This window comes from Larimichthys crocea, unplaced genomic scaffold, assembly GCF_000972845.2.
Source record: "Larimichthys crocea isolate SSNF unplaced genomic scaffold, L_crocea_2.0 scaffold100, whole genome shotgun sequence".
Taxonomy (NCBI): domain Eukaryota; kingdom Metazoa; phylum Chordata; class Actinopteri; family Sciaenidae; genus Larimichthys; species Larimichthys crocea.
The window spans coordinates 671657-699156 of record NW_020851384.1 but is presented as its reverse complement, the minus strand read 5'-3'; the positions used below and the strand labels follow the sequence as shown (position 1 = coordinate 699156).

At 46.6% G+C, this 27500-nt stretch overlaps 4 protein-coding genes and 1 non-coding gene across 8 annotated transcripts in view; 3 read left to right on the top strand and 2 right to left on the bottom strand.

The window, feature by feature from the left end:
• The window catches only part of tg (thyroglobulin), a 21646-nt gene extending 11835 nt beyond the window's left edge, over window positions 1-9811 (bottom strand). Inside the window, exons 1-10 of the mRNA XM_019268463.2 lie at window positions 9650-9811; window positions 5041-5482; window positions 3719-3827; window positions 3515-3612; window positions 2825-2980; window positions 2548-2707; window positions 2360-2466; window positions 2116-2259; window positions 557-742; window positions 1-451 (exon numbers count right to left, since the gene is read on the bottom strand). The exon at window positions 1-451 is cut by the window's left edge and continues 46 nt beyond it. Of these exons, the coding sequence (XP_019124008.2) occupies window positions 1-451; window positions 557-742; window positions 2116-2259; window positions 2360-2466; window positions 2548-2707; window positions 2825-2980; window positions 3515-3612; window positions 3719-3827; window positions 5041-5110 (1481 nt within the window). The 5' untranslated portion in view covers window positions 5111-5482; window positions 9650-9811. The remainder of the gene's footprint in view (window positions 452-556; window positions 743-2115; window positions 2260-2359; window positions 2467-2547; window positions 2708-2824; window positions 2981-3514; window positions 3613-3718; window positions 3828-5040; window positions 5483-9649) is intronic.
• LOC104936769 (uncharacterized) lies at window positions 6509-8535 on the top strand. 2 transcript variants are annotated; one of them, XM_019268528.2, is made up of 6 exons: window positions 6509-6665; window positions 6735-7106; window positions 7183-7446; window positions 7526-7619; window positions 7926-7969; window positions 8231-8535. In XM_019268528.2, the coding sequence occupies exons 1-5, from the start codon at window positions 6614-6616 to the stop codon at window positions 7957-7959; spliced, it is 816 nt and encodes a 271-aa protein (XP_019124073.2). In that variant the 5' UTR covers window positions 6509-6613; the 3' UTR covers window positions 7960-7969; window positions 8231-8535. The 2 variants fall into 2 exon arrangements, with proteins under 2 accessions (XP_019124073.2, XP_019124068.2); XM_019268523.2 differs by having other exon boundaries at window positions 8185-8535.
• Window positions 9812-10495: 684 nt separating the features above from the next.
• Window positions 10496-23168, bottom strand: cmtm6 (CKLF-like MARVEL transmembrane domain containing 6). The gene is made up of 5 exons (XM_010752856.3): window positions 23046-23168; window positions 21916-22036; window positions 16904-17080; window positions 12536-12634; window positions 10496-12272 (listed from the first exon to the last, which is right to left on the bottom strand). The coding sequence occupies exons 2-5, from the start codon at window positions 22027-22029 to the stop codon at window positions 12075-12077; spliced, it is 588 nt and encodes a 195-aa protein (XP_010751158.1). The 5' UTR covers window positions 22030-22036; window positions 23046-23168; the 3' UTR covers window positions 10496-12074.
• On the top strand, window positions 13836-16024 carry LOC104936767 (uncharacterized). 3 transcript variants are annotated; one of them, XR_003461723.1, is made up of 3 exons: window positions 13836-13891; window positions 14773-15247; window positions 15322-16021. It is a non-coding gene; the product is annotated as an uncharacterized LOC104936767 (transcript). The 3 variants fall into 3 exon arrangements; XR_003461724.1 differs by lacking the exon at window positions 13836-13891 and having other exon boundaries at window positions 14667-15247; window positions 15322-15480; window positions 15870-16024; XR_003461725.1 differs by lacking the exon at window positions 13836-13891 and having other exon boundaries at window positions 14667-15247; window positions 15322-15465; window positions 15870-16022.
• Window positions 23169-25318: 2150 nt separating the features above from the next.
• The window catches only part of cpne4a (copine IVa), a 37432-nt gene continuing 35250 nt past the window's right edge, over window positions 25319-27500 (top strand). The window contains exon 1 of the mRNA XM_027275361.1: window positions 25319-25454. The gene's annotated coding sequence lies outside the window, so the exon portion shown is untranslated. The remainder of the gene's footprint in view (window positions 25455-27500) is intronic.

Below are 27500 nucleotides of genomic sequence, written 5' to 3'. Positions count from 1 at the left end.
AGGGCGGACAGGAAGGCGGGGTCCTCCAGAGCTCTGCTGACAGACTGGACCAGCTCCCGGTTCTTCTGGAGGCTGGCGGTCTGAGAGGAGAGGCGGTCCAGGCCGAGGGCTCCTCGCTGTCCCACCGCCCCGCTGAAGTTAAAGGAGGCAGCGTTCTTCAGGAACTTCCCTCCAAACAGGTTCTCCTGGAGGCGACGAGGGGAGGAGCGGGCCAGGGCCTGCAGAGCCCCGCCCACCGAGGGGAAGAGACCATGGAGGACTTCAACCAGGTGAGACAGGAAGGAGATCGGGTCCGCCTCCACCGGCAGGAGATCCTTAAGAGGCCGGACAAGGGAGAGACTGGAGGAGGGAGACGTGCCGGAGGAGGCCCGGTTAGGAGGATCAACAGGACCAGAGAAGAGGCGGGACAGAGCCAGGCGGCGCTGAGAGAGACAGTCAACAGGACCAGAACCTGGACAAGGCAGAGGCGAGAGAGCCAATCAAAAACATCAAATCAAAACACGTTTTTACCTTCAGAGGACGCAAACCTGTAAAGAAACTCCTCCATCATACTCACCGCAGACCAGGGAGTCTCCGTGCTGACGTGTCCCAGGAAGCTCCCTCCCTGTGGGATCGACACACCAGCACTGCCCCCCCTGCTGGCACTGTCTGGAGGTGAAGGACCCTCTGGTCTCACAGGACGGGATGAAAACACTGGACGCCTCCATCGCCGCCCGCCGCTCCTCCTCACAGGGAGACGGACCTGACAAAGAGACGAGAGAGTCCAGCAGGTTCTGTTCAAACCGGGCCAAGCTGTTCCACATGGTACCGACACTTTAGAATTAGAATTAGTTAGAATTAGAAATACTGTATTAATCCCTGAAGGATTAATAAGGCAGTTTAAACCAGTCTGACAACTGGTTTAAACTCCAGTCCAGACTTTAATCTAACGTGTGTCTTCCTGACAAATTTAAACAAGTCTAAACCGGTTTAACATAAAGAATCTAAATGTTTACACCTGCAAACAACCATTCACACTGTAACAAGTGTCTTCAAACCAGTTTGACAAACGACATCCCATCACTGTTACTGGTTTAAACCGGTTTAATCTAGAGACTGTGATTTATTTACTTTATAAATAAATATAATGTGATAAATTAAGTGTAAACTAAAAAGTTTATGTGTCTGACAGACATTATTACTGACACTGCAGCAGCACAGAGACTCAATAAAGTCAGTCAAAGGCAGCTTGAGGTTGCCGAGCAACCAGGGTCAGCTGCAGGTCAGAGCAATTAACTGCAGCTGTGCTCTGTCTGTGTGTGAGTGACTGCTGAGAGACACAGAAAATCTCTAAATGAAGCCCCTCCAACTAGTGGACACTAATGCCAAACGGTAGGTGGTATCAAAAAGCCCAAATGACCGTGAGCATCCTCATCTTGTCGACCATGTGAATGCTGAATTTCAGTGTGTGAAGTTAAAAAATGTGACCTGGGGAGAGAGAGAAAGAACAGGTGCCCCGTGCTCCTTTGGGGAATTTCTCCTCTCCAGTTTACATGGGAGTAGATGGGGCTGTCGGTGGGTGATCCTGGCGCATCAGTGCATCTCCCGCCAAAACTATAAGTCTGACAGCTTCAGCAGTGATATCGCTGCGTAGCCCACGAATTTTCCTACGTTTCTATGTAGAAATTATTTCTGTAGAGTGACATTTGTGGCCACGAGAGCCGTTTGCAAATGTATTTTTGGACAAATGTTTCTCTCCCTCTCCACTCTAGCTCTGGAACATTCTACCAATACACACCCATTGTAAATGTTGGTTTGGTTTTTGGTGATTTTTGGTAAAACCGTTTGGTGAAACTCTTAGAAAAGTCACAGCACACTATTCCCGGCTGAGCCGGTCGTTTTGAGACCTTTTTTGTGTTTGTGCGACCAAAAACTGTGGGAGGAGTCACACTGTTTGTGTTTGTGCGACCAAAAACTGTGGGAGGAGTCACACTGAACTTCCTGTAATACGTCAGAATAATCAGTATGGGGACAGTGTTCAGGAACACTCAGTTAGTGTAAGTCTTAGAAAACCAGTTTAAACTGGTTCACATTGTAACCAGTTTAAACTGGTTGCGTTGAACTGTGTGTGTTTACATCTGAAGTGTCCGGTGACGGCGAGGCGGACTCCCAGCATCCTCCTCTGTAAGACTCTGTAGATGTTGGTCTGAGAGACGGAGCGAGTGGACTGAAGACTGGAGAACGCCGAGTCGTACACCTGAGACAGGAGGAGCTCCACACCTGGACAGGAAGCACACACCTTCATCATGAACAATCATCATCGTCGTCATCTTCATCTCTGTGTGTGTGTGTGTGTGTGTGTGTGTGTGTGTGTGTGTACCTGTGTTGTCCAGCTCGCGGCCTCGGCTGTCTGAACAGAAACAGAAGGAGGAAACTGTCGGGAAGAACTTTCTGAAGCTGCTGAACGTCTCAAAGGATTCTGGGAACCTGAGACAACACAAACACACACACAGGTGAGTCACCTGTGGAAGGCAGACAGACAGGCAGACAGACAGGTAGGCAGGTCACCTGTTGAAGGCGTGCAGCAGGTCCACCTCGGTTCTGTCCGTCATGTTGATGAAGCGACACTGAACAGGAAGGAAGCTCCCGTCTTCGGCGCACTGAGGAGGAGAGTGAGACGCGGAGGCGTGGAGGAGGCGCCGTGACCTCACCTCACAGCTGCCAGGACCTGCACAGGTCAGGCGACCAACAACCAATCAGAGGAGAGTTCACCTGTCTCAGGACAGGGTCGGACCCTCTTATACAGTACACACATATCATTGGTATGAGCAGCACGTGGACGTACAGCGCAGAGGCGACCCGCTCTGTCTGGTTCCGTACAGCTCCATGCCGTCCTGATCCACACACCAACACTGCCCCCTGCTGGAGTCACACTGGACCGACTCAAAGAGTCCAGACAGAGAACACCGCAGGACGGACTGAAGACGGCAGGGAGACGCACCTGAGACAGACAGGTAGAGAGACAGACAGACAGACAGGTAGAGAGACAGACAGACAGAGAGAGAGACAGACAGACAGACAGGTAGAGAGAGAGACAGACAGACAGGTAGAGAGACAGACAGACAGACAGACAGACAGGTAGAGAGAGAGACAGACAGGTAGAGAGACAGACAGACAGACAGACAGACAGACAGACAGACAGGTAGAGAGACAGGCAGACAGACAGACAGACAGACAGGTAGACAGGTAGAGAGACAGGCAGACAGACAGACAGACAGACAGGTAGAGAGACAGACAGACAGACAGACAGACAGACAGACAGGTAGAGAGAGAGACAGGCAGACAGACAGTTACATCTTGTAAATATTGTACAGCTGCTGGTTGTCAGAGCTAACTGAGCTAACAAAGCTAACCACATGGGTCACCTGACACAGACCAGCCAATAGCTGAGGTGCCGACCTGTGACATCATCAAACATGTGACCTGTGACATCATCAAACATGTGACCTGTGACATCATCAAACATGTGACTCACAGTGAGGAGCAGAGCTGTTGGTTCGAGTCCCGGCGACCTCCTGACCTTCAGCATCGACACACCAACACTCGTGACCCCGCCCACTGCACTGCACGGGCCTACACACACACACACACACACACACACACACAGTCATGTGACGTGAGGATGAGTCAGTTTGGATTCAAACATGTTTCGGTTTCACATGACGGACACCTGTCATACCTGAACCTGCCGTCCTCCGTACACTGAGGGACGTCACCGCTCTGCTTGGCAACAGCCACGCCCCTTAGCAACTCACATTGACTCAGGCTCTCTGACTCCAGCTGGTACTCTGACACAGTGACATCATCAACAGTGACATCATCAACAGTGACATCATCAACAAACTGTGACATCATCAACAAACAGTGACATCATCAACAAACAGTGACCTCATCAACAAACAATAAGAAACAATAACTACACTGTGTTCCAAACATTATGCATATGCTGTTTGTCATCACACTGTAATCTGGATTTCATTAAACAACATTATTAACATTGACATTCTTTGGAGAGTTTAAAAACACTACAGGAGTTTCTAAAGGATTGAAAACAGAAATCTGTGCTAAACTCTGCCGACCGTCCAGAACTCTGGACGATCTGGGTCCGGACCATCCAGTGTCGCAGGACACTGATCATCATCCCGTCTGCAGTCGTTTCTATCATAGAGCTTCATCCTCGCAGGCTTTCACAGCTGCTCTCTTAATGCGATGAACAGACTCAGACCTTCTCACGGTACGATCGTCTCTCTGAATCTTCGGTGTTTTCATACCTTCTCAAAGATACTGCACTATTTCACACCTCCCATCTGCAGACAGCTTCTTGGCCTGAAACCTGTGACTTGCTTAATGATGTTGCTTAACAACCTGCTCAAGTGAAATGTTAATTAGTCTCACTTGGCAAAGAAGTGACCAAACCTGAGATCGATGTCGAAAGTCTAAACAGACAGGAAAAAGTCAAACGTTTGTTTCATTGAAATTCAACATATTCTGTTCATGTGTTACTCTAACATAAACATATGTTAATCCTCTGCACGTCTTGTGTTCAGATGTCCTTCATGGTATTTCTGTCACTTCCTGATAAACCATAAAAACGTGTTGATGATGTCACCCTGCGCTCAGAGAAAACATTAAGTAATGGCAACTCTCAAACATTTCTGCTGAGTAAACATCGACGGGAAACTGAATTCAGAGTTAATAAAACACGTCATCTCAGACGGAGCGCGGCATGTTTCCACACACAGCTTTCACAGAGCAGCATCAACACACACCACCAGACGTTACTTAAATATATATAAATATACAAATACCAGGGATGCTCCGATCACAGGAATCATATCCCTAATAAATATATAAAGAACTAACTGAACGTTTACTCATCAATGACTGACCGTCAGTCATTGATGAGTAAACGTTCAGACACAGAGACTGAAGTTTGAGAACAACACGAGACCATGAGGATCGTCCAACAAATCAAACTGAGACAGGTTCAGGTGTGTTTACCTGAAGCTTTGCCCTGCAGCAGCTCCAGGCAGCAGACCAGGATGCAGGTGATGCGGAGCAGCCAGGCCATCGTCTCCGTGGTGACGGACCGAGCATCGCCGGCTCTTTATAAAGCTGCAGACCTGCTGAGTCACCGTGAGGAGGAGCAGCCTTCAGCCCTCCTTCCTCCTCTTCCTCCTCTTCTCCGTCCTCGTCTGTCCGTCTCAGTGGAACCAGGAGTCCTCGACCACAACTCAGGAGGCAGGCGGCGAGCCGTGAAGCACTCTGATTGGACGAGAGGATCTCTGATGATGAGGGTTAGCGCTCAGCGTGACGTCTGTTATTTTTACTCCAGCTCACTGAAGCCGTCTCAGCTACCGTGTACACCATCGCTGATGAAGGTCAAAGGTCAACCGGCAAATCATCGATCAACGAAGGAAGTCTGAAGGTCGATCAATCACACCTGCAGCATTAAATCAAATCAGATCAGATTTTATTTGTACAGCCCAAAGTCACAAAGTCCATTTTCCTCTGAGGCTTTCCAATCTGTACAGGGAGTGACACCCTCTGTCCTTAGACCCTCGGTTCCAGTGAGGAAAAACTTGTCCACAAAAACCTTTAACAGGGAAAAAAGGTGGAAGAAACCTCAGGAAGAGCCACAGAGGAGGGATCCCTACAGTAGTAATATGTGTAGTGGACGTCATGCAGGACCACAGCAGCAGCCACAATCCACGAGAACCTGCTGGACGACAGAGACAGAAACTCCAGGGAAGAAGTTTAGTTAGTGACATGATTAATGAGACATGAAGGTTTACAGATGGAGAGAGAGAGAGAGAGAGAGAGAGAGTTTTCAGTAAAGGGAGATGTGACTGCATCTTCAACCAATACCGTGCCTGGCTAGGCATAACCCTGAAAGAGACAGACAGAGTCCCCCGGCAGTCTAATCCTATGGCAGCATCACTAAGGGATGACCTGAGCCAGCACTAACTATAAGCTCTATCAAAGAGGAAAGTCTTCAGTCTATTCTTAAAGGTGTTGACCGTGTCTGCCTCCTGAACCCAGAATGGTAGTTTGTTCCACAGAAGAGGAGCCTGATAGCTGAAAGCTCTGGCTCCCAATCTACTTTTGGAAACTATAGGAACCACAAGGAACCCAGCATCCTGAGAGCGCAGTGTTCTAGAGGGGTAGTAAGGTACTATGAGCTCTTTTAGATATGATGGTGCCTGACCATGAAGAGCTTTGTAAGTAAGGAGAAGAATTTAAATTCTATTCTAGATTTAACAGGGAGCCAATGCAAGGAAGCCAGAATGGGAGAGATGTGATCTCTGAGCATGGAGGCGGGACTACTGAGTGTGGACGTGGACGTCTGTCCATCTTCATTTGATGGCATCACTTCTGTTCTAAAATGGTGACAACACAGCTGATTTCTCAACATTATCTGAAGCTCTGATTGGCTCTGACAGCACAACATTTCCTGGAAAGGAAAAGAGGAAGTCACATGGTAACCACAAGAACACGTCACACCTTCTCAGTCTGACAGTTTCACAGTGTCAGTGTGTCGGGGGGACTCTGATCCAACATTGAGGCAGTAAGGATGGCCGTTTGGGACAGAAAGATCCTCTGTGGCGTCCTGCTGATGCTGGCTGGTAAGACCCTTCCTGTCAATCATCAGTGTACTCGCTCTGTAAAAGTCTGACATCATCATCGTGTTCCAGGTGCTGTGGGTCTACATGTGAAGTATCCACCTCCTGTTTGTGCTGTGAAGGGGTCGACCGTCACCCTCCCCTGCACCTTTGAACCATATGAGTCCTACGAACTGGATGGAAAAGAGGTTTCTACAAAGATCGTCAGAGTCCGCTGGTGTCAGAACCATTTGATTTGTCATGTCTCAACCCCGTCTGTGTACGACAGTGACTCAACGAACAACGACCCTCGTTACAAATACCTCGGAGACATGACGGGAAGCTGCACGTTACAGATCACAGATATACAGATGGAAGACAGCACGACGTTTCGATTCAGAATGGAAGCTGAGCACAAGAAAGGACATTTTACTGAACGATCAGGAGTGGAAGTCACTGTCACTGGTAAGTACAGCTCTAATACACAAGCATCATGTTCACTAGTGTTCTAGTGAGTCTGAATCACGGCGATGTGTTCCAGACGATGTTCAGGTGAACGTTACCAGCTCCACAGCAGACTTCAGGGCAGGTGAAGCTGTCACTCTGTCCTGCACTGCTCGCTGCACTTTCCACCAACTGGAGGTCACCTGGATGAAAGATGGCCACGCCCTCTCAGAGACCGGCCCCGCCCTTCGGCTCAGCTCTTTGACTGCAAAGGATTCTGGGAACTACACCTGCAGTGTGAAGATGGGTGCCGACAGGCGTTCTCAGCCGTACAGGCTGCACGTGGAGCCTGAAGACAGAGGTCGGTTTGATCGTCTGTAGTCATGTGACACGACCTTTGACCTCACGGAGGCGTTTGATGACGTCTGTCTGTTTCACAGGTCAGAGCGTCGACACGATGCTGCTTATTCGTGTGATTCTCTTCAGTCTGCACACTGTGCTCATCGTCGTCATGGCAGCCGTCACCATCAAAACGTAAGTTTGACCGACGAGAACCAAAAACCAAAAGAAAGCACCGTCCAGCTGTACTCGAGTATTTACTCTGATTACATTACTGCTAACAGCCAAACATCAACCATGCTAACCCTCAAAGACTGTCCTGGACATAGTCTCCATGACGTCCCCGCAGACTGTCTAAAACCTGGACGTAGTCTCCGTGACGTCCCTGCAGACTGTCTAAAACCTGGACGTAGTCTCTGTGATGCACACATGAAACATGTTGAGAACAGTTACAGTTCTTTATCAGTCTGGTCTTCATCATGTGGTCTTACGTCTTTACAGAGGACTGTGCAGGAGAACAGCAGCACAGAGCTGAAGGACGACAGGTGAGTCCACATGAATATCCCTCACTTCACCCTCCCTATCGTTATTTTCAGGTGATAAAACAGAGTTATGAACATTATATTCCTCCTAAATGTGACATGTTGGACCTTTAATTTGCTCGTTAGAGGAAGTTGACAGTGACAGGAACATTTCTGTTATTAAAAGCTGATGATGTCATTTCCTCTTCCTGTTTCTGAAAGCTGTTAACTTTCCACAGGCCTGATGGCGCCGCGCCTCACAGCCGTACACTGGACTGAAAACAGCTCTGTTCATTTGTTCATGCTTCATGTTTCTAAATGTTTTAATGGTTTTATGATGTCAGGTGACTGAATGCCACTTTAATAAATATTATTATTATTACAGTCAGACATATTTCATATTTCAAAACTTTTGTTTAACAGTTTGAGAAACATTGCTCTTTAGGACTAACTGGACGTTACAGCTCCACCTGGTGGTCGGAGCTTGTGTGTGTTTATTGTATTCATGTCTGTTTCCATCTCTGAGGCTCTTTGACTCAACTGGTTTCAAGCTGATAATAAACTTCATTTATTTTCTAAAGTTTAGAACATGTTGATGTAGATGTGTGTGATTATTCTCATCATGGATTTCCTATGTTGATCAGTTTCTTGAGTAGCGTTCATCTAGAAAAGATTTAGTAGAGATGATGACGATATATTTAAAAGTGATCAATGGACTAATCATTGCAGCAAACATGCAGTGGACACGTAATATTAAAGTAGAAAAAATATTAATATTCTATTTTTACAGCAGGTTTTGGGAAGGAGGTTAAGTTTCCTTCATGGAGATGAACTGCTGCTCTACACCATCTGGTTATTAACACAGACAGGTACATGAGACAGACAGACAGACAGACAGGTACACACAGACAGGTACAGGTACACACAGACAGGTACATGAGACAGACAGACAGACAGACAGACAGACAGGTACACACAGACAGGTACATGAGACAGACAGACAGACAGACAGGTACATGAGACAGACAGGTGCACACACAAACAGGTACATGAGACAGACAGGTACACACACAGACACAGACACAGACAGGTACATGAGACAGACAGGTACACACACAGACACAGACAGGTACATGAGACAGACAGGTACACACACAGACACAGACAGGTACATGAGACAGACAGGTACAGGAGACAGACAGACACTGACACAGACAGGTACAGGAGACAGACAGGTACAGGAGACAGACAGACACTGACACAGACAGGTACATGACACAGACAGGTACAGACAGACAGGTACAGGCAGGTACAGACAGACAGGTACAGGTACACACAGACAGGTACAGACACAGACAGGTACAGACAGACAGGTACAGGTAGACACAGACAGGTAGACACAGACAGGTACAGGTAGCAGGTTCCACACCAGACAGGTACCACACAGACCGGTACAGGTTACAAGACAGGGGTAGACACAGACAGGTAGACACAGACAGGTACAGGTACACACAGACAGGTAGACACAGACAGGTACAGGTACACACAGACAGGTACAGGTACAGACAGACAGGTACACACAGACAGGTACAGGTACACACAGACAGGTAGACACAGACAGGTACAGGTACACACAGACAGGTACAGGTACAGACAGACAGGTACACACAGACAGGTACAGGTACAGACAGACAGGTGTTTTACTCAGTCTTCTTCATGAAGGTGAACTCCGTGATGTCCTGTAACGTCCCGCTGTGACGCCATCTTGTTTGTTTATGAACTTTTCCCGCCATGCTGAACGAGCCGCTTCAGAGAACTGTCTGTCTGTTTAACTGCCTGTCTGTCTGTCTGTTTAACTGTCTGTCTGTTTAACTGCCTGCCTGTCTGTCTGTTTAACTGTCTGTCTGTTTAACTGCCTGTCTGTCTGTCTGTTTAACTGTCTGTCTGTTTAACTGTCTGTCTGTTTAACTGCCTGTCTGTGTAACTGCCGGTCTGCGTGTCTGTCTGTCTGTCTGTTTAACTGTCTGTCTGTGTAACTGCCTGTCTGTTTAACTGTCTGTCTGTTTAACTGCCGGTCTGCGTGTCTGTCTGTCTGTTTATCTGTCTGTCTGCCTGCAGACATTTTGTTACATCTGCCGAGTTTTAATTAATTAATTAATTAATTAATTAATTAGCTCCCGCTTCTCTGGCAGATCGCTGTCAGGGTGTAATACCGTCTTTGGCCACACCGAGCGCCGTTAGAATGAAGAGGGGCGCTGTTTCACCATTTTTATTTTCAGAGCTTCACTCATTAGAATTAAAACACAATAACAGGTTTAATTAATACAACAGTAAAACTGTGTCCACGTGCACTGCTGGAGCAAATACTCAATGTTTTACAGCCAGATAAATGGAGTGAAGGTAAAAGTACAAGATGTACTCCGAGTACGGAGGCTGAGAGCGGCCATTACCTCCAGTTAATTATCCCGTTAACGAGAAAACAAAGCAAAACAAAGTCTTCTGTCAAACTGACCTGTGGTTACATTTGAAAAGAAACACTCAGCATGTTTATGTACTGGAATTTTTTTTTAATTAAATGACAGAATAATACAAAGATCATGTCAAACAGTAACTCATTTATTTTACAAGCACAGAGCAGAATCATGGAAACACATCTTACAAAAAAACATCAAAAATAAACTTGGTCCTGAAGAATTTAAGTTCATCGTGTTGACATAAAAACAGATTTCTGGATCGTCTGACTGGCATAAAGAAGAAATAAATCTTATTTTTAATGTTTCCAGTGTATTTAATGATTAATGTGTGATTGTCTTTGTCTGTATGGGAAAAGTGCCAAAACTAAATTAAAGAATATAAAAACTGATTTCTTCGTCCATCATCAGAAATGTTTAAAAAAATATTTGAACTTTTGTCACCGGCAGACAGAACCAAGAAGTGTCAAACATTCAAATTAATATTTCAAACATTATTAATGCATCAAAATTAAGATTGTGCGTCACGTTTAGGACGTCACTGCTTCTGCTTGGGTTGTTTTGGTTCAGATTCTGAAATATGTGACCACTCATCAAATACTTTGAAACACGTACGAAGAGAACTAATTAAAGAAGTCCTGTTTGTTTGTTTCCTTCAAACTTGCAGTCCGCTTCTGTTTCCGGGCATAACCGTCAAAATGAAGAAGAAAAACATCGTTTCAAAATGAACTGAAGGACGTTAAAGTCAGACACACAAACTGTCAAATAAAAATCTAAAATTATTACACGTTTTAATTTGAAATCATTAAAATCCAGACAGGAAATACTAATCAGCTGATCGATGGTTTTTCTCAGGATGGTTCATGTTCAGGCAGATTTTATAAAAAGAGAAATTTCCTTCATAAAAACATCAAAAATACAAAAGTGATTAAAGACGAGTGTTAAAATCAGCAGAACAGGAAGCGGAGCCAGGAATGATCCTTTCAAATTAAATGATCAAATGAAGTAAAACAACGTCTGCACAAGTCGAAGGACGTGAAACGACAAAACATTAAATCCAGCTTCAGGAAAAAGGACGCGACCCGATTGGTCCGTGGGGAGGTCAGAGGTCGGAGGTCAGCCATCGAGCTGAACGAGCTTTTGGCAAAGGATCATGGGAAACGTTTGGCGCTTAATGTTTAAAAAGAAAAACGCGTTGATTGGCAGGTGGGCGTGGTCACAGGTGGTTTGTTTGAGCCATTTGTTGAATTTTGCGACTCGTTACATCATTTCTGACCCCGCAGGGTGTCCGGAGCCTCAGTTTGGGAACCATCAACCTCCGAGTCGATCACTGATTCATTGATTTATTGATTAACTGATTTGTTGATTTATCGTGGGCAGAGTTCAGATGTTCAGTACACAGGTACAGACGGACGTGTTGCAGTTAGTGGTTCTGTAGTTTTAGTGTCTCTGAGCGTTTGTGTTGGTCACGTCCTGATGGACGCTCTGCGCTCTGATTGGTTCATGATTGGATGATTGATTATTGGTGATCGCAGAGCGTCCTCAGCGGTGTAACGACTAAAAACAGGGTTTAAAAATGGACGTCATGTGAGCGGCGCTCGCTGAAGCTCAGCGTGGTCTTAAAGGAACAGTGCGCACACACGTCACCTCAAACACTCTTACTCTGGCTGGCCATTGGCCGGCTGGGTCAGTTTCTCCTCCTCAGCGCTGTTCGCTGGCACCGCCCCTCCCGCCGCCGCCGCCGGGACGCCGTTACTGGACTGTGACTTCCCGTCTCTCCTAAAGGGAAAGCCGTGATCCTTCACGAAGAGGCCGACGTCGACGAAGAACAGCGCTGACGCCAAGAAACCAAACACCTGGAAGAGGAGACGACACAATGAGAGAGGAAGGGAAGGAGGAAGGACAGAACAGAGGAAAGGAAGGAAAGGAAAGAAGGCTGAAGGGAGCAAGGGAAAGGAAGGAAAGGAAAGGAAAGGAAAGGAAGGAAAGGAAAGGAAAGGAAAGGAAAGGAAAGGAAAGGAAGGAAAGACGAGACATAAAAAGGAAAGGAGACGTACAGGAGAAAAGAAGGAGGCAGGAAAAGGAAAGGAGATATGAAAGGAAGGAGGAGGTGTCTTACCACAGCACTTCTCTCCATCATCGTGTTGCTGTTGTCTGAAGCAAAAACGATGGAGGCGATGGAGAACACCACGCCGATCACAGCTGTGTACACAAAGTCCTGAGGAAGAGGAGGAAGAGGAGGAGAAGAAGGAAAGAGAGAGAGGTTCATCAACGTTAATATAAAAACAATGAATCTAAATCAGTTACATGTACACGTTAGTGCTCTTTATTCAGAAACCCTCATCTCACATCCACATTTCAGGATCTGGTTATTATAGACACAGATTAAATGTTAAATATAAATATTTCAATATTTATCATCACAGTAACAGTGTTACACACATTAGTAGCTGTAAACACTCAGCATTAGAAAAATACATACGTTGGTTTGGTGCTTACATAAGGAGTAAACATTTATAATCATCACTTTAAAAGTTACATACGTTGTTTTTGGTGCCTGTTTGTTTCCCAGATATATTAGTGTGTGATGAGATGGTGGAGAATGAGACAGAACCGGAAAGAACCTTGTAGAAGGCGCTTTATGAAGTTCAGTCCAGTTCCTGTTATTAGTTTACGGGCCAGATCCTGCCACATCCAATATGGGGGAACGGTTTAACGTATTTTGCGCATCAGGACGGTGCGCTGTCTCTTCTTTCTTTGATGTCTTTGTATATAATATATAGTATATATAGAGTAAAGTATAGTAATATAAATATATATATATATATATAGTCAGACAAGCATTTGGGTTGTTTTTCCCGCCATTGACTTAAACATTCCACCCACTAGGGGCAGCCCTTCGCGAAGCGAGCGTTTACTACAGCTGCCGGAATGGTCACCACGAATCCGCAGAAGAGTAAGAAGCTGCTGAGCTGCGATATCGGATAATCGATAGCTTCGGCGTACTCGTTACTACATGTCAGTGAGTAATTCGTTTAATCATACGTGTTACTCTGTTACTTCGTATCCTGTCCGGGTGTCTGGCCTTACTACTCCGGTCCGGCGTGATACTGCAGTGGAGGTTGCTGTGTTACCCGGAGGTGTAAAGGCTAACGACGAGGCGAAGTCGATGGGCGTCGTGTTTCACGGTTTGAACCGAACTGGGACCCCCAGCGCTGCCGGACCTGGCCAAAGCGATCCAGAACCGAGGCTGGACGAAGACCCCGCCGGGGGACCCGGTGACGGCGGGTCCGGGTCTGCAGCCTCCACTTCACCCCGGAGGACTAACGAGTGGATTTCCGGGCGAAGATCCTCAACACAGCGCCCAAACCAGACGCTGAAGAAGCGGCCGGGTGCCGTCCGGTTCCCCGGAGACCGAGCGCTTAGACCGCAGCCCCGGAACACGTCCACCGGCCCCGAAGAGGGCAGAACACAGGTGAGCATCCGGTTATTACCTGTGAGGGTTAAATTTCACCTGTGTGTCTTTTTAACACGTCCATAGAACTCCAGGACGTCCCCCAGAATGTCTAAAAACCGGACGTAGTCGTCTGTGACGTCCCCGCAGACGGTCTAAGACATGGACGTAGTTCTGAGACGTCCCCGCAGACTGTCTATAAACCTGGACGTAGTCTCCGTGACGTCCACCGCAGGACGTCGCTAAAACCTGGACGTAGTCCTGTGACGTCCCTCCGCAGGATTCTGAAAACCTGGACGTCGTCTCCGAAGAGTGCCCCCGCAGACTGTATAAAAATCGGACGTATCATCGTGAGGAGTCCACGCAGGAGAACATCAGTAAAACTGGGGTAGTGTCTCTGAGAGCGTTCCCACGACTGTCCGAAAACCTGGACATAGTCTCGAGACGTCCTCGCTAGTACTGTCTAACCAAATGGACATAGCTCGAGACGGCCCCGGCAACTGTCTAAAACCTGAACCTAGTCTCCTGAGACGTCCCCGCAGACTGTAGCTATAAAACGGGACGTATGTACCAGGTAGGAAGGTAACACGGAAGGAATGTATAAAAATAATTGGATAGTAGTATAAGTGAACGTAACAACGAAAGAGATGTCACTTAAACGAAATGAGCAACTAGTATATGGAGTGAAGCAACGAAGTGAATGTATTAAAACCTGGAACGTAAGTATACGGACGTTCACTGACAGAACTTGTCTAAAAAAATTGGATTCTGCTAGATAAGGAAGTAAAGAAGACTGTCTAAAACCTGGACGTAGTCTCCGTGACGTCCCCGCAGACTGTCTAAAACCTGGACGTAGTCTCTGTGACGTGTTTCCTGTCTTCATTTTGTCCGTCTCCTTTCAGGCGTCCTGTGGAGCAGCAGTGAGCTCCTCCTCTCAGCCTCCTCCTCCTGCTCCTCCTCCTCCAGCAGCGGTGGCGGCAGATGAAAGCTTCTGCATCGTGGTGTCGGTCGACCCGTTGGACTCAGAACCGGAGTTGAACTCTGCGACGACGTCCGAGGAGTCGGATGAAGACTCGGACTGCGCGGTGGTTTACAACCGCAGCCTGATGGAGCTGTTCAGGAGGTGTCAGACCTGCGGCCAGCCAATCACAGACAAGGAGGTGTTCCACTGCGGCGCCCAGACCAGGGTGAAGTGGAGCTGTCATGGAGGACACTCAGGGACGTGGAAGTCCTCGCCTTACCTGAGAGACGTGCTGCCATGAAGCACACCTGCAGCACCCGAACTGTCCAACGCCTTTATTCAGACTGAGAGGACGGAGGAGGACGGAGGATGAGGAGGACGAGGAGGACGAGGTCTGATTCCAGCGCTCAGTGCAGGTCAGTGTCTGTTTGACTCGATGACATCATCACCGACAGCGTGGTCGTTAACCTCGTCATGTTTTTGTTGACAGCCAATCAGCTTGAGAGGACGACCTGCCCGCCATCATCACTCAGACAAAGGTCAGCGCGTCGCCGCCATGAGAGATCTGTCCGACCAATGAGACGCCGAAGGCAGCGAGACAACAGCTCATTAACATCTGTCCTCACCTGGACAGGTGCGTCCACTACAGGTGACCGTCCTGTCACGGCTCGGACGTTTGTCTGGTTCTCCACCAGGAATGTTTCAGGAATGTTTCCTTTTGTCTTTTTTAAAGTTTGCACAGTGTTTTATTTTGAAAATCTTCTCTCTCTGACTTCCTGTCAGCTGCTCTGTGCACACTGAGCCGTCAGTGCTAATCGCTGACACACACACACACACACACACACACACACAGAGACACACACACAGAGACACACACACACACACAGAGACACACACAGACACACACACACACACAGAGACACACACACACGCACACACAGAGGCACACACACACACAGAGACACACACAGAGACACACACAGAGACACACACACACACACACACACACACTCTAATCTCTGCTGACTCTCTCTGCAGGTGAATGAAGCCGTTTAACGACACCTGGACGTCCTGGAACCGGTTCTGTTCACCAGACTGAAGACTGATCTGAAGACTGAAGACTGATCTGAAGACTGAAGACTGATCTGAAGACTGATCTAAAGACTGAAGACTGATCTGAAGACTGATCTAAAGACTGAAGACTGATCTAAAGACTGAAGACTGATCTAAAGACTGAAGACTGATCTAAAGACTGATCTGAAGACTGATCTGAAGACTGAAGACTGATCTAAAGACTGAAGACTGATCTAAAGACTGATCTGAAGACTGATCTGAAGACTGAAGACTGATCTAAAGACTGAAGACTGATCTAAAGACTGATCTGAAGACTGATCTGAAGACTGAAGACTGATCTAAAGACTGAAGACTGATCTAAAGACTGATCTGAAGACTGATCTGAAGACTGATCTGAAACAGTTTAATGTTCAAACAAACACGGAGCTTCAGAGTCCTCGATGATGCAGTTTAATTATCAGAATTAATCAAAGTGTCGTTTGATTGGACGGACAAGTTTATGCTAAGCTAGGCTAACACGTCCTCCTGCAGTTTGTAGTTTCTTCTGTTAACGTTGAAGTCAGATTCATGTCTGAGTAATATAAAGAAAACTGTCTGTTCATTTATTTATTCTTATTAAACTCTAACTCATTTTATTTTGAAATATCTGTTGGTTTTATTAGCGTGCAAAGAGCGGGAAGATGTAACCTGGCTGCTTATGGACGGAATGTCCATGGAGACACAAACGTCCATGAAATCCTGTTAACACGTCTCTCAGTCTCACGAGTCTGACAGATCATTTAAACGCCGCGCTGTAGTTTAACTTGTGCCGCTCGCTGTCATGTGACTGCCGACGCCGTCAGACTTTTAGTTTCGGCTCTGTGAGCTCAGACGCCGGCTCCATCCGCTCCCATGTTCATGCAGATCGATCGCCACGTCGCTCTGACGGACACGTTTTGGTTGACGGACGCGAGCTGCGGCGTGCTGACAGCCGTCGCTGTTGGACAGGTGAGTCTTACCAGGCTTGGCCAGCAGGTGATGCCCACGCGCGTGTGCAGGCGGGTGGAGAGCAGCACGAGGAGCAGCAGGGTGAAGAGGAAGGCGGTGCAGCTCACAAACTCGAAGAAGTACAGGGCGGAGCACCTCACACAGCTGTTCACCACTTCCTCCAGGATGAAGGCCACGAAGGACAGCAGCTGAAACAGGAAACACCTGTCAGACCATATATGGGCATCAGCAGCAACATCAGACACAGGCTGACAGGAAGCTGCTCAACACGATGATGTCATTTTATGTCAGCCGAACATCAGGCGCTAAACTGATGATGCTGTTAGCTCATGTTAGCTACTTTTAGCTCAGTTTGTTAGCTACTGTTAGCTCATGTTAGCTTTGTTAGCTACTGTTAGCTCAGTTTGTTAGCTCATGTTAGCTTTGTTAACTACTATTAGCTTTGTTAGCTACTGTTAGCTCATGTTAGCTTTGTTAACTACTGTTAGCTTTGTTAGCTACTGTTAGCTCATGTTAGCTTTGTTAACTACTGTTAGCTTTAACTACTGTTAGCTCAGTTTGTTAGCTACTGTTAGCTTTAACTATTGTTAGCTCAGTTTGTTAGCTACTGTTAGCTTTGTTAGCTCAGTTTGTTAACTACTGTTAGCTTTGTTAGCTACTGTTAGCTCAGTTTGTTAACTACTGTTAGCTTTGTTAGCTACTGTTAGCTTTGTTAGCTACTGTTAGCTCAGTTTGTTAGCTACTGTTAGCTCAGTTTGTTAGCTGCTGCTAGCTAATGTTAACTCAGTTTGTTAGCCGGGCTGCCTGTCCCAGAGGAGTGTGAGTGTTTGTACCACTGGGAAGAAGAAGAGGTTTACAGCCTGCTAACGGGGAGCGGAGCCGCAGCTCGTCAATACGTCATCGTTCATCTATAATGAGCAGTTAGCGTGGATCTCCTCAGCTGCTGAGCTGGAAATCTATAAATAATGTCTGAACTGTCCAATGAGCAGAGAGAGTGAGAGCTGAGTAAAAGCAGCTGCTGACGCACTGTGTTTTATTAAAAGTTCCTGTTGTGGTCGGACCGGGCCGGGCGTGCCTGAACCACACTGAGCCAACAGGAAGTGGAGGGAGGAGGTCAGCTCACCCCCACACTGGAACATGTGAGAGTACGATCCAAACAAAACGTTTAACGGGAGCCGGTGAACCGAGCTAAGTGCTACTTAACTGTTAGCAGGCTGAGCAGAGACCAGGAGTTACACCAGAAATAAACTGAAGGATGTAGCAATAACTCCACCACGATGGAGCTCTGCCACTGCTACGCTAACTTAGCTCATAGTAGCACTTTAGCTCTTAGCAGGAAGTCTGTCATTACAGCACCAGCTGAAGCTAGTCTGTTAGCGTGCTAATTTTAATAGATACATGAACACAGACCGACGTGTTGATGTGTAATGTTAGCTCAGTCTGTTAGCTGCTGTTAGCTGCTGTTAGCTCAGTCTGTTAGCCGCTGTCAGCTGCTGTTAGCTCAGTCTGTTAGCCGCTGTCAGCTAATGTTAGCTCGGTCTGTTAGCTCAGTCTGTTAGCTCATGTTAGCTCAGTCTGTTAGCCATTGTGTGTGTGTATGAACGTGTGTGTGTGTGTGTGTGTGTGTGTGTGTGTGTGTGTGAACGTGTGTGTGTGTGTGAGACACGTCTCTGCAGCTCATGAACACCTGACTGTCTGACCGCGACACAAACAGGACAGAGCTGCTGAACGTCTCCATGAAACGGCGCCTGAAGCCAGCGCCGTCATAGAAACGACCTGATTGATGCAACGTTACATTTATGTTGTGGAAACGTTTGAAACGAGTTCACCAGACTTCACCCAAACAAACCAGACAGGAAGTGAAGGAGGTTGGGAAACGAGGTCAGACAGACGGCGTGATGTCAGCGTGACATCATCAAAACTAGAAAAACTAAACTAACGTTTCAGGAGCGTTACAGAAACGTTTCAGGAGCGGGGAGTTTTATTCTGAAAATCCACTGGCTCTGTACGGTTTCTGTGTGTGACTTCCTGTCAGCTCGCGCTGCTCTGTGCAGATCCTGAACCGGGCCTGGTGGTTCTGGTGGATTCTGAAACATGGACTGGAACGACTGTGATCCTCTTCAGTCCAGACTCGTGAGCTTCACCTCCACCCTGACAGACACACAGGAGAGTTAGCAGTGTCGTGCCAGAACAGGAGCTGGGCGAGCATTAGCAATGTAACCAGACTCAGCAGCCTCTATGGACATAGTGGCAGAGGAGAAGAGAGTGAAGAGCAGACCGTGCGGGGACGGAAATCAGCTACAAAATACAAAATAAAACCCCGGTTGATTTTCAAAATAAAATACTCCGTGTTCACCGCGGATCGAGTTTCATTACAGTACGCAGCCGTTCCGCATGCAGTGTGTTTTGGGGGTCAGGACGTCCACATGTCAGCAGCTCCTGCTGCAGAGACAGTTCCAGGTCCACACATGGAGTCAGGCCCGGTCTCCTCTGAAGGCCCACGCTGACACAAACATAACAGACTGTCAGAAACTGTCAGGTCTGCTCTCGTGGGGCCGTGAAGGAATCCCCGTGTTCCAGATTTGGTCAGATTTTGAGGACGCTTCACTCTAAAACATTTATCGTGAATCAGAAGTTTGTAACTGGTCATGATCCTGATGGATGACTCAGCAGAATAACAGATCCACGCTCAGGCCTGAGTGACCTCTGAGTGCAGCTTCCTCTTCCACATGGAAGTGAAAGTGCTGCAGAGACACAGCGCAGACCTCCGGTGTCGCAACAGTTAACGGCAGAGGACGGGGGGGACAGGGGGAGGACGGGGGGGACAAAGGCTGCATCCGGCCTGCACAGCATTCACATCACTGCTGGACTAAAGAGAATACATGATATAAAACAAAGTGACACACCGACGGCAACTGAAGAACAACTGAAGTACTCACTGCACGACAAGTACTAATACACCCTGAATACACGCTGAGTACACGCTGAGTACACGCTGAGTACACGCTGAGTACACCCTGAGTACACGCTGAATACACGCTGAGTACACACTGAATACACTCTGAGTACACGCTGAGTACACCCTGAGTACACGCTGAATACACCCTGAGTACACCCTGAGTACACCCTGAGTACACGCTGAATACACCCTGAGTACACTCTGAGTACACCCTGAGTAGACCCTGAATACACACTGAGTACACACTGAATACACTGAGTACACGCTGAGTACACCCTGAGTACACGCTGAATACACCCTGAGTACAGGCTGAATACACTCTGAGTACACCCTGAGTAGACCCTGAGTACACCCTGAGTACACGCTGAATACATCCTGAGTAGACCCTGAGTACAGGCTGAATACATCCTGAGTACACCCTGAGTACACGCTGAATACATCCTGAATACACGCTGAGTACACCCTGAGTACACCCTGAGTACACGCTGAGTACACCCTGAGTACACCCTGAATACACCCTGAGTACAGGCTGAATACACTCTGAGTACACCCTGAGTAGACCCTGAATACACCCTGAGTACACGCTGAATACATCCTGAGTACACGCTGAATACAGGCTGAATACACCCTGAGTACACGCTGAATACACCCTGAGTACACGCTGAATACACCCTGAGTACAGGCTGAATACACGCTGAGTACAGGCTGAATACACGCTGAGTACAGGCTGAATACACTCTGAATACACCCTAAGTAGACCCTGAATACACCCTAAGTAGACCCTGAATACACGCTGAGTACAGGCTGAATACACCCTGAGTACACCCTGAATACACCCTTAGTAGACCCTGAATACACCCTAAGTAGACCCTGAATACACGCTGAGTACAGGCTGAATACACCCTGAGTACACCCTGAATACACCCTTAGTAGACCCTGAATACACCCTAAGTAGACCCTGAATACACGCTGAGTACAGGCTGAATACACCCTGAGTACAGGCTGAATACACCCTGAGTACACCCTGAATACACCCTTAGTAGACCCTGAATACACCCTTAGTACACCCTGAGTACACGCTGAATACATCCTGAATACACGCTGAGTACACCCTGAGTACACCCTGAGTACACGCTGAGTACACCCTGAGTACACCCTGAATACACCCTGAGTACAGGCTGAATACACTCTGAGTACACCCTGAGTAGACCCTGAATACACCCTGAGTACACGCTGAATACACCCTGAGTACACGCTGAATACAGGCTGAATACACCCTGAGTACAGGCTGAATATACGCTGAGTACAGGCTGAATACACCCTAAGTAGACCCTGAATACACCCTAAGTAGACCCTGAATACACGCTGAGTACACCCTGAGTACAGGCTGAATACACCCTGAGTACACCCTGAATATACCCTTAGTACACCCTTAGTACACCCTGAATACACGCTGAAATACACGCTCAAAGTACTCGATTACAAGTAAAAGTCACTTCAGTGTCAGTATCAGGAGAACGTGTAATCAACATCAGCAGCCCAGCTAACGAACTGAGCTAACAGCAGCTACAGCCTGATTTCAAATCTTGTATGATCCAAAAATTAATAATCTGATGTCATCATCAGTTCATGAACACGTCACAGGTGACACAGGTGAGCTCATCGTTCACGTGTTGGTGTCAGTTTGACTCATTAACCATCAGGAGGACGATCAGAGTTTAACGAGGACAGAGACAGAGCTCTGCGTTAACGAGGACAAACAGCCGTGACATCACGGAGCTCAGCTGTCAATCATTCATGCTCTGGGCTCTGAAGTGTGGTCCAGGTACAGGAATCACCTGTGCAGGTAGGGGGCGTGGCCTCAGCAGCCCTGCATGAATCTGTTTCAGTCAAGATGGTCAAACATATTTTCCCCGTCAACGGGCCGAGCTTCAACCCGAGGTCGCGTGGATGCTGAGACCAGCTCATGTTTGCCTTGAAGAAGTCCAGAGGTTCTGTTGGACACATCTGGACCAGCACAGGACACAGCCAGGTCCAACAGGACCAGAACTGTGATGGACTCACCACTTCCAGGATCTTCACCCCGAAGCGGGCCTTGAGCAGAACCTCTGAGGGCCCGATGAACCAAGACGCCTTTGGGTTGGGCGACGTCGTCGAGCCGTACACTTCACTCGCCATGACGGAGCTGAGGACACACAGGAGACAGGAAGTGAGGCGTCAGACTGTCCACGAACTCACCAAAATAAAAGCTCGGCTCAAAAACAGTTTGTTCATGACGTCACCTGCCATCATCAGTCACCAACCAATCAGAGCAGAGCGTCCGTCAGCACGTGACCAAAACAAACACTCAGAGACAATAAAACGTTGTTGTAACGTTAGCGAAGGTTTGGACTACAAACATGGAGGTCAGCGTGTCACCGAGGTTTGACTGAGTTTATATGAAGAGTGAAAGTGAAAGGACAGGTGAGAGGACAGACAGACAGGTGAGAGGACAGGTGAGAGGACAGACAGACAGGTGAGAGGACAGGTGAGAGGACAGACAGACAGGTGAGAGGACAGACAGACAGGTGAGAGGACAGGTGAGAGGACAGACAGACAGGTGAGAGGACAGACAGACAGGTGAGAGGACAGGTGAGAGGACAGACAGACAGGTGAGAGGACAGACAGACAGGTGAGAGGACAGACAGGTCAGAGAACAGACAGACAGGTAAAAGGACAGACAGACAGGTCAGAGGACAAACAGACAGGTGAAAGGACAGACAGACAGGTCAGAGGACAGGTGAGAGGACAGACAGACAGGTGAGAGGACAGACAGACAGGTGAGAGGACAGACAGACAGGTGAACAAAGCAAACACTGAAAGTCTTTGAGGTACAGGACCGAGCTCTGTATGGTTAATTAAACTGTGTGTGTGTGTGTGTGTGTGTGTGTGTGTGTGTGTGGTTTCGTGTCCACGCGCGGGACAGATGTTTAATTAGACGTTAAAGATTTGATGACGTGTTTCCGGGATTAAACGTCGTTTCTGAATTAAAGAAATTAAAAGTATAATCTGACACGAATATAATCGCAGCCTGGTTCGGCTCGGCTCGGTTCGGCTCGGTTCGGCCTAAAATCTGCCAAACTCGCGCGCTCAAACAGGAAGTTCTTTTAGCTGTAAAAATGTGACAAAAGCTGAATGTTTCAAAATAAACTCACCTCAGGTGTGTTCAGGTGACACAAAGAAACTTTCCACAACTTCAACGTCAACTTGTTGCTTCGTCTGCTGCAACTTCACGACAACTTCCGCATTTACACACCTTTCTTATTTTGTCAAGTCAGCCGGAAGTAGTCCAACTTCTTCCGGCTGAGCCCTTCAAATTAAGAGTTGATTTTTGGGGGCCTTTACGTTTCGTTTTGTTCTTTCATTTTTTTTACTGAAGTCTGACGAAAAATATAAAAAGAAAAGAAACAATCAAACATCCTCATTTAAAAAACGTCCAGGTTTAGACAGTCTGCGGGGACGTCTCAGAGACTACGTCCAGGTTTAGACAGTCTGCAGGGACGTCTCAGAGACTACGTCCAGGTTTTAGACAGTCTGCAGGGACGTCACGGAGACTACGTCCAGGTTTTAAACAGTCTGTGGAGACGTCACAGAGACTACGTCCAGGTTTTAGACAGTCTGCGGGACGACTCACGGAGACTACGTCCAGGTTTTAGACAGTCTGTGGGGACATCTCGAAGACTACGTCCAGGTTTTGACAGTCGTGGGGACGTCACGAGACTACGTCCAGGTTTTAGACAGTCTGTGGGGACGTCACAGAGACGTCCAGGTTTTAGACAGTCTGCGGGACGTCACGGAGACTACGTCCAGGTTTTAGACAGTCTGTGGGACGTCTCAGAGACTACGTCCAGGTTTTAGACATGTTTGGGGATGTCTCAGGACTACGTCCAGGTTTAGACAGTCCTGCTAGATTCGTCAGGGAGACTACGTCCAGGTTTTAGACAGTCTGTGGGGACGTCTCAGAGACTACGTCCAGGTTTAGACAGTCTGTGGGGGACTCTCAAGGACTACGTCCAGGTTTTAGACAGTCCTGGGGACGTCACAGAGATCGTCCAGGTTTTAGACAGTCTGTGGGGACGTCACAGAGACTACGTCCAGGTTTTAGACGTCTGGGGGACGTCACGGAGACACGTCCAGGTTTTAGACAGTCTGTGGGACGTCACGGAGACTACGTCCGTTTTAGACAGTCTGGCGGATCTGAGAGACTACGTCCAGATTTTAGACAGTCTGCGGGACGTCACAGGACTACGTCCAGTCACAGTGAAGATTGAACCAGCCACGCTTGTTTACTTTGTGCTTTTATTTAATAGAACAGGGCACTTCCGGTTTCCTTTGGCGGGCTTGACTCATCAGTCATGATGCGTTTAAACCGTTTGGAAATGTGAGCTTCCTCATGGTGCGTTCAAGTGCTGCTGGAAATCTTCCAGTTGATTTAAATATAAAAATTAAATATTTATTTATACTATTAATACTACTATTTAGTACTAATACTTGATACTATATGGGACTTACTTACTACTCTATGTAAAAGTATCCAAAGTAAAGTACCATTAGATGCTTGTGTGATTAATTGAATAAAGTACAAGTAAAACAAACGAGAGAAAACGTACAAACACAGGACAGTATACGAGAGTGTGCATACTCAGTAAACGTGTTGAGGCCAAATATATATATAGATTTAATTCAATTTTATTTAATTTTTTTCTCAACAAATTAATTTTTATCAGAGCACTCACACGTTAAATATATTTAAATATTCAAACTGATTACTGAGTGAACAGCTGGAAACATGAAAAAAACAAATGGTGACAGTGATTTAATAAATAATTGATTTTATTTGATGAGAGAGTTTTCTGGAGATCGTCCAGAGGTTTAATGAAGCGTGTTCACCAAACATATCCAGAACTCCTAATAGATGTTTAAGTTAATAACCATATACTGCTATTAATGGATAACATATACTATAGTTTATTTAAACCATATACTATATTTAATTTAACTATACTTATTAATTTAACCAATATACTATATTTCTGTTATAAACCATATACTATATTGATATTTAACCATATTACCTAGTTATATTATACTACTAATTTAATATTATCAACATATTACTATATTTAATATTATAACAATACATATTTAATTTATATCCTAACTATATTAATATTATAGACCATATTACTAATTTAATATTATACCAATACTATATTTAAATATACATTCATCTTCATGTTCGGTTCTTCCTGTTTCTGACCTGCCGGAGGCGCTGCAGCGCATTCTCTCCTCCCTCCTCCTCCTCTTCCCCCTACTGTGTGTGTGTGTGTGTGTGTGTGTGTTGTGTGTGTGTGTGGTGCTGTGTGTGTGTGAGGCTTCCCCATCATAAAGCTGAAGAGGCTGCTGGCGGACTGTAGGCTCTCCATCAGCCAGAGGAGGGGAGGAGGAGGAGGAGGAGAGGGAGATGAAGGAGCAGAGTGTCGGTCAGCGTGGAGCTGATCTCACTTCAGTCTGTCGGAGCTCTCAAACTTCTCCTGATTTTCTTCCTTATGAGCTGTGAGCAGGTAAGACTGTTTGTTTCATTATAATAATAAGAGCTTCGTTACACGCTGTGTGTGTGAGCCCAGCTCCACACATCACATTTATTACTGTTATTAGTGTTTGATTAGGAAGTCTATTTTCCTAGTGTGTAAAATCTAAAACATATAAATATTTTTTTTCAATAGTTTTTAAAGATGAAGATGTTGTGAAACATAATAAATGTAACGTGGATCACGAGTGCTGCTGACAACGTTTCATTACGTTTATTAAACCTGTTGTTTAGATTATTACAATCCTTCATTTGATTTTTTCAGTGTTTGAAGAGATTTTTATTCAAATGATTTGATTATGTTGTGACTCCATGAGGAGAACTCATTCATCATTGTTCCTGCAGGAGCACTGTGTGACTTTTCTCTGCTTTATAACGTTACATGTAATGTTAGATACATCCTCCTACAATCGTCCTTTGAAAATGATTAATGAGCCTTAATTAATTTTCCTGAAATTTATAAATGAATTATGTTTTATGTGATTCATTTGAAAGTTTTGATGTGTTTTGTGTGTCACAGATGAAAACACACAGTTTTGTGTGACGCTGTGAAACAAGAAACAGTCTGACACTGTTCATACTGATATTCTGACGTATACAGGAATTAGCGTGCTACTCCTCCCTCAGTTTTGGTCGCACAAACCCAAAAAAGGTATCAAATCGACCGGCTCGGCCGGGAATGTTGGTGCTGTGACTTTCTCAGAGTTTCACCAAACGGTTTTTGTCAAAACATCACCAAAAACCACACCAACATTTACAATGGGTGTGTTTGGAAGAATGTTCCAGAGCTAGAGTGGGGGGAGAGAACATTTGTAAAAAAAACATTTGCAACGGCTTCCGTGGCCACAAATGTCACTCTACGAATAATTTCTCATAAAAACGTAGGAAAATTGTGGGCTACGCAGCGATTCACTGAAAGCTGCAGACTTCTAGTTTTTGGGGACGAGCACCACGAGGTCCAGTATCACCCCACCGACAGCGCCCCATCTACTCCCATGTAAACTGGAGAGTGAGAAAATTCCCAAAGGAGCACGGTGGCAACCGTTCTCTCTCTCTCTCTCTCTCCCAGGTCCACATTTTTTAACTTCACACACCTGAAATCACAGCATTCACATGGTCGCCAGATGAGGATGACTCACGGTCATTTGGGCTTTTTGATACCACCCTACGTTTGGCAGTAGTGGTCACTAGTGGAGGGCTTCATTTAGAGTTTTCTGTGTGTCTCTCAGCGAGTCACTCACACCAGAAGCCAAGCGCAGTTAAATTGCTCGACTGGCAGCACCCCTGGTGTTGCTGGCAACTGTCATTTCCCCATGAAGTCTCGTGGCTGCGGCAGTTGTCAGTAATAATTCGTCAGACACACTCCTACATTATTTACATATTGTCAAGATTCGCTGCTTATTATTCTTCACAGTGTTTTCACAGTGTCCTGCTGCTTGCAACAAATATTTGTTGCACAGTCACAAAACGCTGCTAACAAACCGGGCTCATGAACTTTCTTGCCCGGCAAACCAGCTACATATTAACACCAGTGCAGTCGACCAATCAGAGCAAGCAACAAACAACAGCTGTGTCTGTCAGTGAATGTGTCATAGGAAAGCATTGCATGTTCACCTTCAAACAGAAACCGGATGACCAAACTGCAGCTTCTTCATTGATCCTGCGGGTAATCAAGATCCCCTGAACCTATACATGTTGAATTTAGTGCAAAAAGGTGGGTGGTGTGATCCTGACACCTCTGGAGCTAAAGAGTGCAAAATGTATAAGTCTACAGCTTCAGCAGTAACATGATGAGCGACGCCACATCTTTACTCTGATTTGAGTTTATGTCTGTATAGTGAAATTTGGGCTGTGAGAGCAGTTTAAAAATCCCCTCTCCTGCTGCTATGCACCAATTGACTGCGACCTCCAACATTCGCGTCATAAGCACCCGATGTTAAGATTTTTCCCTCGCTCTTTTACCACTCCCCCACTGAGCATGTGTTTGCCACGTCGCCGGATGAGGCGCCATTTGCGGTAT